This window comes from Eriocheir sinensis, unplaced genomic scaffold (genome assembly GCF_024679095.1).
Source record: "Eriocheir sinensis breed Jianghai 21 unplaced genomic scaffold, ASM2467909v1 Scaffold630, whole genome shotgun sequence".
Lineage (NCBI taxonomy): Eukaryota > Metazoa > Arthropoda > Malacostraca > Decapoda > Varunidae > Eriocheir > Eriocheir sinensis.
Genome location: NW_026111977.1, coordinates 142,748 through 153,691, shown reverse-complemented (window position 1 = coordinate 153,691; position 10,944 = coordinate 142,748). Strand labels below are relative to the sequence as shown.

The 10,944-nt window shown below is 39.2% G+C and overlaps 1 protein-coding gene across 1 annotated transcript; it reads right to left on the bottom strand.

Annotated features, from left to right (window-relative positions):
- Positions 1-1,556: 1,556 nt before the first annotated feature.
- On the bottom strand, positions 1,557-3,184 carry LOC126993550 (venom toxin OcyC11-like). The gene is made up of 3 exons (XM_050852687.1): positions 3,031-3,184; positions 2,701-2,833; positions 1,557-1,839 (listed from the first exon to the last, which is right to left on the bottom strand). The coding sequence occupies exons 1-3, from the start codon at positions 3,143-3,145 to the stop codon at positions 1,722-1,724; spliced, it is 366 nt and encodes a 121-aa protein (XP_050708644.1). The 5' UTR covers positions 3,146-3,184; the 3' UTR covers positions 1,557-1,721.
- Positions 3,185-10,944: the final 7,760 nt, after the last annotated feature.

Sequence of the window (10,944 nt, the reverse complement as noted above, 5' to 3'; positions counted from 1 at the left end):
GGTCAGGTCAGGCACGATGGTGTTCGGTAAGAGCATCACAGGCAGCGGGCTCTATCGGGGGCGGCCACCGCTAGTTGCAGACCACCTTCTCGCAGCACTGCGGGTACGGCTGCGACATGTCCTGGAGGACGCTGCAACCAGGCGGCGGCGCGATGACACCGCACCTGTCAAGGGCAGGCGTTATGAAAACAATTTGTCCTGATACCTGAATCACAGAAGATTCGTCAGGAATTGACAATTTCAGAAAAAAGAGCCATAAAAAGTAATATATATATATATATATATATATATATATATATATATATATATATATATATATATATATATATATACACATATATATATATATATATATATATATATATATATATATATATATATATATATATATATATATATATATATATATATATATATATATATATATATATATATATATATATATATATATATATATATATATATATATATATATATATATATATATATATATATATATATATATATATATATATATATATATATATATATATATATATATATATATATATATATATATATATATATATATATATATTTCATTTCCGGTGATAAGGAGGACTGCGGAAGACATTCAATTACGAGGCTTCTCTGGCTGTCATTTTTTCGTGATCAGTCGTTTTAGGACAACTTGCTTGCTTTACTCAGTGCAGCGTACTAGCACGTATTTAACACTCATTCAAAATAAAATTTAATCATTGAAACATCGTTTCACTAAATTCGAAACCAACTGTGGACGTGATGACACTATAAAATTGTAGTACTTCACCCTCTCTACAAAGGTGGCAGCACGATGACCTCGGAAACAGAGGCGCAGCGCTGACAAACAACGCGTGACTGGCGAGCCAAGATAAATTACATCTACAGAAAGATTAGAAGCGTTTATTTGACTGATCATGAAGGGAAATGACTCATGTGGTTACAGGAATCGCGGGAAAGACTTGTGTCAAATCCGTGAGACTAAATCGAGGCCAACAACCTGCATAGTACGTGAGCGCCAACTCCGGCCTTGGGGACATGTGGCACCTTGCCCAGTCGACCTCCTCAAAGGGTTGTCTCTGAAAATGATGATAACGTTGATGATGATGATGATGATGCCGATGATGACCCAGTCTGCGGCCAGAGAACAGTGTCGGTGGTGCTCGGCAAGCTTCACACCATCACCGCCACCTTCACGTCGGAGAAAATGTCTAATGGAATATCAACCCACGAATGGCAGAATAATATATTGCAGGCTGGAGTGAAGAACAAGAGCAAGAACAAGAACATGAACATCAATTAAAACCATAACAGGTAAAAGGAAGAAAATTAGAGGAAGAAGAAAAAGAAGAAGAAGAAGAAGAAAAATGAGACGAAGAAAAGGAAAAAAAATGGCGAAAGGAGAAAAAAAGAAGAGGAAGTTTGAGCGGCTCTTAGATTACGTCACCGCCACGGTCCTCGCCTTCCCGTGGCTGTGGCGAGCACTGTAACACCTCGCTGAGTTCCGCAAACCTTTAGGGTCATTGAAACACCTGTAGTGGTACTGCTGTGTCATGATTTGAAAGCGTCTGCATTGAAAGAGATGCTGATTCCAAACAATTAGGCATCTTTGACAACAGATAATGACAAAAATTCGGTCAGCCAGAAGGTCAGGTCAGAGTTGGTTCAGGTCAGGTCAGGCACGATGGTGTACGGTGAGCAGGTTAGGGGCGGCGGGATCCACTGCGGGCGCCGCAGACCACCTTCCCGCAGCACCTCGGGTACGGCTGTGCCATGTCTTTGATCAGTCTGCAGCCTGGAGGGACACCGATGGAAGCGCACCTGCCGAGGACAGACTTTTGTGAAAACATAATATGCCTTGATACATGAAACGAGGAAAATGCCGTAGGAATTAACATTGAAAAAGGGACCCTAAATAAGAATCAATATATATATATATATATATATATATATATATATATATATATATATATATATATATATATATATATATATATATATATATATATATATATATATATATATATATATATAAATGATACTTCAGGTATTAATTCATATCCTGTGATATAATGTTGCATAATGAGGAAATCATCATTTGGAGAAAGACTTTAAAATATGACTTTAAAATATGACTGCTGAATATTTGTTTTTACAGCAAGGGCGGCAGCTCAAGGACAATTAACAACAACAACAACAACAACAGAAAACCCGCTAGACGCTCCTCCTACAAAAGAAAATAGAACGAGAGGCCAAAAGGGAAGTCAATTTCCCGTGGAGAGGCGTCTTGATTCTTTCCTCTTGGAAGAGTTCAAGTCATAGGCAGGAGGAAATACAGACGAAGGAAGGTGTTCCATAGTTTACCAGCGGAAGGGATAAAATAGTGATGCTGTTTAACTCTTGCAATGAAGACAAAAAGAGAAGCAACATTGTGGCGTAATTTAAGAGGTAGGAAACTGCTAGTAAGAGAGAGGAGTTGATGAGACGAAGAGCCTTTGACTCCACTCTGTCTAATTTGGCTGTATGTGTGGAGCCCCCCCTACAGATGAGTTGTATACAAGGCCCCTGTATACAAGGCCCCTGCATATGGACAACATTTGGGAGGGGGAAAAGAACTGGCGGAGACGATACAGAACGCCCAACCTCGAGGAAACTGATTTAGGGAAAGTGCGGTGTACTCACGTCACGTAACGAATGGCCATGACTTCACTTGAATACTTTGTGCATTCTGCCCTCTGGCAGTACGGCGTCTGCCAAGTGTGCCCTTCTTTCACGCGTATGCCAGATTCCCTTATAAGGCACGTGTTGGGGTGGTCTGGAAGGACAAGAAAAGGTTTCAACCTCTGTTGTCAAAAGTACACACCAAAGTTTTCTTTCTCTTGCGTCAGAACTTCGAGTAGGTATTGTTCCTGCTATTATTAAATTTAATGAAACAGTTGGAGGGTGAAGAACATGATCACTGTAAGCTACTGAACAGGAGCTTTGCCTGTTACTGCAACAATAAACTCTTACCTGGATCATTGACGATTTGCGCACTCAAAGCGGCCTCGGCCTGATGCGGAACGGTCAGAAGCACCTGCAGCACCAGCACAGACCCCGTCAGCAGCACGGCTCGCAGCATCCCCATCGTTGTGGCTCTAGGTGGCGACTGCCTTCAGGGAGTGACTTAAAGATATATATACGTTGTTTTGGAGATTTCATTTCCTGTGATAAAGAAGACCACGCATGACACTCAGTTACGATGATTCTATGGCTATTAATTTTTCGTGATCAGACATTTTAGGACAACTTGCTTGGTCTACTCAGTGCTGCGTTCTGGCACATAATCTGAACACACATAAAAAACAAAAGATTAATCATTCGAGCATCAAGATCAGTGTCATCTTATTCAGCACCATCTGTGGACCTGACGTCACATCTCCTGTTATACATCATCCTCTCTACAACGGCCACAACAAGATGACTTTCGAAACTGTGGCTCGGTGCTGGAAGTCTCCCAACGCGTGACTTGTTTAGTTTTGTGGTGAGCCGAAATAAATTACATGTACACAAAGATTAGCAACTTATATGTGACTGATCATGAAACGGCCTGACACTTGTACCAATGAGAACTGCTGGCAAGTCTTCTTCTTCGTCTTCTTCTTCTTCTTCTTCTTCTTCTCCTTCTTCTTCTTCTTCTTCTTCTTCTTCTTCTTCTTCTTCTTCTTCTTCTTCTCCTTCTTCTTGTTCGTTTTTGTTCTTGTTCTTCTTGTTCATGTTCTTTTTCTTGTTCTTGTTCTTGTTCTTCTTCCTTCTTCTTCTTCTTCTTCTTCTTCACTCCATCCTTCTATTTTTTTTCGTGTCCTTCGTGGGTTGACATTCCCATAGACTTTATCTCCTACGAGGTGGAAATTGTCGAGTGTACCAACCCCGTCTGTGTTCTGGCCGCGGGCTGGGTAACAGGGCGGCAGGTGGCGAGGGTAATAAACGTAACTCAATCTGCATATACGATTTAGCATTTCAAGGAGAGTTAAATGAACCGCTCTCGTTAATTCATTACTATAATCCCGTGTGTCTCTGTGGCTTCGCTCTACGAGTTTGTATTTCTGGCTTTGTGGTGGTGGTTGCTCTGCACTTATACAGAAAATATTTATGTGTGTATATCTATCTGTATCTATCTATCTACTTGTCTGTCTTATCTATATATCTGTCTGTCTGTCTGTCTATCTAAAGCCCTCTAAGCTCTGTTCCAGCAATAAGTAGTTAGTAAGAGAGGTTAGAATAGAGAGGTCAATTTCGGATGGAAAGAGATGGGAGAGACGACAGAGATGGAGGGAAGTGACGGACTAGATAAAAACCGATACAAAAAAAGGAGATGAAGTAAAATAGATGAAGAAAAGCAGGTGAAGAAAATGAAAAGAAGTGAACAAAATGAACAAAAAGATGAAGAAAATGAAAAAAAAAGATGAACGAAATGAAAATAAGATGAACAAAATGAAAAAAAGATAAACAAAATGTAGAAAAATAGAACAAAATTAAAAAAAAGATGAAAAAAATGAAAAAATTGAACAAAATAAAGAAAAGTTGAACAAAATGAAAAAAAGATGAACAAAATGAAAAAAAGATGAACGAAATGAAAAAAAATGGAACAAAATGAAAAAAAAGATAAACAAAATGTAGAAAAATAGAACAAAATGAAAAAAAAGATGAAAAAAATGAAAAAATGAACAAAGTAAAGAAAAAAAAGAATGAGAAATCTAAACAAAATGGAAAAAAAAGATGAGCAAAATGAAAAAAAGATGAACCAATAAGGAAAATGAAAAAAAAGTGACAGACCTAAAAATAATCGTTACAAAGGAAAAACAAGACGCAAGGGGATGCCACTAAAGAGATGATGTGATGAAATTAAGAAGCCTGCGTAGCGCTAACAACAAAACGAGAGGCGCTAATCGAACGAAAGGAAAAGTTTTGGATAGGCCTATGTTCTGCTATGAATGATACACGCTGCTGCTGCTGCTGATGATGATGATGATGTTGACGTACAAATTGCATAAGACACCCGAGATTGAGTTAGTGATTCTTAACTTTTTCTGCTAACAAGATTATGAATGAAACACGCCGTATCTTCTTCCTTTCCTTAGCGTAGTCCGTGTATTAATAAATGTACAAACTCGAGGGAAATAAGGTAATCCCCTAACTCTTAGATCTCCTTGAAATCTAGTTACGTTAAGTTTATTTTATACGTTTTTTCTCCTATGGCTGGGTAGGCTTTCTGGGTGAGGCCTGATGGTCCACCCCAGCCCGTTATGGCGCAGGCAAGTGTTTTTAGTGGCGCCATCTTGCTTGCCTCATGCTGTCCCCCGGAATTTATATTTGAGCCTCTTTTTTTGAGAGAATCTAGAGTCCGGGTTGATAGGTGGTCTTCCGGAGAGCTTGTGGGTAGTCTCAGGTTGGTATTCTTATGATATGCTTCCACCTCTCGCATCAGTTATTTCCAGAGGCCGCAAAGGAGATCAGTTGGTTTCTAATGAGTGTTTTTTTAGGTTCATGGTACAGAAGAAAGGTCACTCTACCAGAACGCTCGTAAAACTACCCCTGGAAATGCTCGAAATTGCCACGAAAGTCTAGTCATATATACCATGCGACAAAAAGGAAATGAGAAGGAAGGAAAGAAAGAGGTCAGGAGATAAAGAAAGAAAGAAAGAAAGAATGAATGAAAAATAAGGTACAAAGAAAGAAAGATCGAGTAAAGGAAGGAAAACGGAAAGCAAGAAAGAGAGAAATGAAGAAAGAGAAAGAAAGGCCATGGCCAAAGGTGATGGCATTGCGACTATTAGTAAACAAGTATAGCATAGTCAGCAGCAGCAGCAGTAACTAGTGGCTTTGTTATGTTGCTGTTATTATTATTATTATTATTATTATTATTATTATTATTATTATTATTATTATTATTATTACTATTATTATTATTATTATTATTATTATTATTATTATTGTTGTTGATGTTATTGTTGTTGTTGTTGTTGTTGGTGGTGGTGGTGACTATTGACATCGCGGGGAACTTTCTCTCCGCGTTTTGATTAAAGACGCGAGGAATTTCTTTAGAGGAAGGGAAGGGAAGGGAAGGGCGCACCGGGTAAAGCTTGTGGCGGGAGGTTAATGAGATTTTTTCCTTCGGCGGCGGTGTTGGGAGTCGAGGTGGTGATTAGAGAGAGAGAGAGAGAGAGAGAGAGAGAGAGAGTCCAGACTTCATAGGCCTCTCATTATGGAAAGACTTATAAAATGGAGATAAGAAGAGAGAGGAAGGAAGAGGAGAGATAAGAGGAGGAGGAGGAGGAGGAGGAAATGAAGGACGAGGACGAAAAGGAGGAGGAAAGGAAAAGAAAAAAATCAAAGCAAACGAGGAAAAGAAAAAAGAAACGAAATAAGAAAAGAAAAGAAGAAAATTAAAGAAGAGGAGGAGAAGGAAGAGAAGAAAGAGGAGGTAGTGGAAGAGGAGGAGGGGGAGGAGGAAGAAAAAAAATAGAAAACAGAAAAAGCATGAACAAATAAAAAGGAAAAAAACAAATATTAGAGAAGAAGAAAAAGACAACAGAAGAAAAAAAAAAGATTAAAATGTAACTGTCACAGCTTTTACACGAATTCGCTAAGAGCATTAAGTGTCGAAGCAAAAGTCCGTCCCAGAAAAATAAACGCCCTTGGAACAAACAAAGACGCAGGAACAACAACAACAACAACAACAACAACAACAGGAAGACGAAGAAGAAGAAGAAGAAGAAGAAGAAGAACAACAACAACAACAACAACAACAACAACAACAACAACAACAACAACAACAACAACAACAAGCAGAACAAGAACAAGAGCAAGAAGACTAACAATACTAACACTAATAATACCACTACCAATAACAGGCAGCGCGGAGGGTTAGTTTTTTAAGGACAGCGGGAGGCACTTCGTCGGGTCCATAAGCCCTCAGATGATTTATGCCAAAGGTTCATATTCTGACACTTATCGGGCTCCCATCACGACCATTTTCTAAGGCCACAGAGAAGATTAACCGGTAACAACAACATCAGTCGTACCAACCATGTGCGCTGCTGAGAGGAAAAGCTTGTCAAGTCCAGTATTTCCGCATCAAGATATATTTTTTTTAGTGAAGAATTCAGCTAAAAGACAAAAAAAAAAAAAAAAAAAAAGAGGAAAAATACAAAATGAAAGAAACACTATACGGTCAAAGTTACTAAACTGAAGCAGAATTTACATCAACAATTGCTAACAGAAAAAAAAATGCAAATGGTTGTGTTGGAACAGAAAAGCATAACCCTCACACGTGTATATTTTGAATATAGCAAAATTCTAAATATAGCAAAAAAAGGTCTATTGTATTTAATCTTTTACATTTTTCTACCTTCAATGGACCGTCCTGCAGGGTACAATGGGTTACTGAAGCCATGAATGCGCTGTTTTTTGTCGCGAAATTCATTTTCCTTTGATTTCATTTAAGTTTGATTGACTTTGCATTCACTGGTTCTTGCGTCTAATTTCTCTATTGTGGCTGCGATCAAAGGGCATTACATGGTGGCTGAAAAGACTCATTAGGTTCCATACTTCAAATGTTTGGTCACCGCTTCTCACTGCTCAATAGTTTTTACTCGTGAATCTTGAACAAATTTTGGTTAATCCCGAAGGACAGCCTCAGACAATTTAGCATCCCTACAACATACGTGTCTTGGCTTGTTTGGTCACCGATCCTCGCTGCTCAATAGTTTTTACTCGTGAATCTTGAACAAATTTTGGTTAATCCCGAAGGACAGCCTCAGACAATTTAGCATCTCAACAACATACGTGTCTAAGCTTAAGAACTCCATTGCTGGCGACGGGGGGGGTAGGGGGGGGGGGAGAAAGTAGTGACCTTGAAGTAGCTAGCACACACCTCACAGTATGAAAGAAAGAAATAAAAAAGAAAGAAAGAAAGAAAGAAAGAAAGAAAGAAAGAAAGAGAAAAAGAAATGTAAACTAAATGAGGTATGGTAAACTATTTAAACTGCCTTCCTGTCAAACACACGACTACATCAGGTAATAAAAATTTCAACTATGTAAGCAAGGTAGAGGAACAGCTTCCCTATGAAGTACACGACAAAAAAACGAAAAACGCCACAAAAAACACAGAATTCACCAGCAGGAACGTACCGTACTCCTCTAAACATATATAAAAATAACGCTGCCCATTAAAACACTGAAATAATCGGGCGCGCAGGCATCCATGATACCTAAACTAAAACCAATTGGAAGAAGCTTAACAACGCTCAACAATTTCCGAACGTAATAACGGGGAATTACAATGGGGTAAAGTCATGTACACCGGATGTTTGTTTTGTGGTTAATGCATGCTAGTTGTTGTTAGTGTGTGTGTGTGTGTGTGTGTGTGTGTGTGTGTTCACGTTGCCAAATATACACGTCACTCAGCATTCACGAAGTCAAATATACACGTCATTCAGCATTCACGAAGTCAAATATACACGTCAATCAGCATTCACGTACCCAAAAATACACGTCAATCAGCATTCACGTAGCCAAATATACACGTCAATCAGCATTCACGAAGTCAAATATACACGTCAATCAGCGTTCACGTAGCCAAATATACACGTCAATCAGCATTCACGAAGTCAAATATACACGTCACTCAGCATTCACGAAGTCAAATATACACGTCAATCAGCGTTCACGTAGCCAAATATACACGTCACTCAGCATTCACGAAGTCAAATATACACGTCACTCAGCATTCACGAAGTCAAATATACACGTCAATCAGCGTTCACGTAGCCAAATATACACGTCACTCAGCGTTCACGTAGCCAAATATACACGTCACTCAGCATTCACGAGGTCAAATATACACGTCAATCAGCATTCACGAAGTCAAATATACACGTCACTCAGCGTTCACGTAGCCAAGTATACACGTCAATCAGCATTCACGAAGTCAAATATACACGTCACTCAGCGTTCACGTAGCCAAGTATACACGTCAATCAGCATTCACGAAGTCAAATATACACGTCAATCAGCATTCACGAAGTCAAATATACACGTCAATCAGCATTCATGAAGTCAAATATACACGTCAATCAGCGTTCACGAAGTCAAATATACACGTCAATCAGCATTCACGAAGTCAAATATACACGTCAATCAGCATTCACGAAGTCAAATATACACGTCAATCAGCATTCACGAAGTCAAATATACACGTCAATCAGCATTCACGAAGTCAAATATACACGTCAATCAGCATTCACGAAGTCAAATATACACGTCAATCAGCATTCACGAAGTCTAATATACACGTCAATCAGCATTCACGAAGTCAAATATACACGTCAATTTTCATATATCACGTGGTTAAGAAAACATGCCACTCATCTTCCTACAATGCAACGATGTACAACAATACCAGAAACACACACCGTTACAGACACACTAGTAAAGGGTGAGTGTTACTGAGCCAAGGCAAATTAGAAGCAGGCAACTGGGAGGAGATTTTACAAGGCTACGAAAATGGAGAGCCAATTAACGCAAGCTATAGCCGATAAAGAATCAATTATTGCACCGAATGGCTGGGTTGTACTTCAGCGGTAATGAACCTTTAATCTCCAGCAATCGTGTTGGCTTCGTGTTGTGCTCGTGTGTCTCCCCGGTAACATTAACGGGAGATTACGACACTGGATAATTGAATTCGATGTTGGGGTTAAAAATACCGCGGTTGGTTGTGTTAATTTACTTGGATATATCTCGATCTCTTTCTCCTTATTGCTTCTACTTGCCTTTTCTCTTTCTCGGCGTCTCAAGGGTCTAGGGACTCATGAAGAAGGTGTTTACAGAGCCTGCACACCTCCCTCTACCTGCTTCGTTTCATAATAACAATAGTAATAACAACAATAATAATAACAATAATCAGGTGCGCTTCTTGGCTCTCCTAAATATTTTTGAGAGGCGTTAAGTGGTTGTATTGTGCGTAAGGAATGGTAGGATAGTGCATGGTTCTCTTCATGGAAAGCGGTGTTGGTGCAGAAGTTTGGCTGTTTTTGGATTTTTTTATTTTTTTTTACAGCAAAGGACAGAAGGACACATAAAAAGGAAAAAATAAAAAAAAGCCCGCTACTCGCTGCTCCTGTAAAGAATCCGAAGAGGTGGCAGAAAAATATCATACCTCGACTGTAATGATTTTTGTTGCTCTTTCGTGGATGCTTAATAGTTTTTCCTACATTACCTGCTCTAGATTCTTGTCACTTAAGAATCCAGTTCCACTCTCCTTCCTCTTTACAAGACTTTAATAGTACAAGACATGTCCGTCAGGCAATGTTATGAATGCACCACACATCTTCTCAACCTCACTGTGACGTATGATGCCTCACTTAATGCCTTTCAGACCTTCTAGCATTGCATGTCGTCAACTAACCTAGCCTAATCTAACACAACCAAGCCTAACCTAATCTAACCATTAACCTAACCGAACCTAACCTAACCTAACCTAACCTAACCTAAACTAACCCCTAACCTAACCCAACCTAACCTAACCAAGCATAACCTAATCTAACCTAACCTAGCCTAACCTAACCTAACCCCTAACATAACATAACCGAACCTAACCTAACCTAGCCTAACCTAAACTAACCCCTAATCTAACCTAATCTAATCTAATCTAACCTAACCTAACCTAACCTAACGTAACCTAACCTAACCTAGCCTAACCTAACCTAATGGAGCTTTTGCGAAGTACGTGTTTCAGATTTCAAAAGTGAGGTGAATGCATTACATATCCATCCATCTGTCTGTCTTTGTGAATTAGTGAGTCTGTAAGTGTATCAAGACACCTCTTCACCCGAAATTGACCTCTCTTTTGGCCACTCTTTACTACTTTCTGTTGTGGGAGAGGTG

What these genes read in the sequence shown, in the direction of transcription:
- LOC126993550 (XM_050852687.1), bottom strand. Translation starts at nt 3,145, where the DNA reads ATGGGGATGCTGCGAGCCGTGCTGCTGACGGGGTCTGTGCTGGTGCTG. An exon ending in GCAAATCGTCAATGATCCAG is followed by an intron (nt 2,834 to 3,030) that starts GTAAGAGTTTAT and finishes TTGTCCTTCCAG; the next exon opens with ACCACCCCAACACGTGCCTT. An exon ending in ATGGCCATTCGTTACGTGAC is followed by an intron (nt 1,840 to 2,700) that starts GTGAGTACACCG and finishes TGTCCTCGGCAG; the next exon opens with GTGCGCTTCCATCGGTGTCC.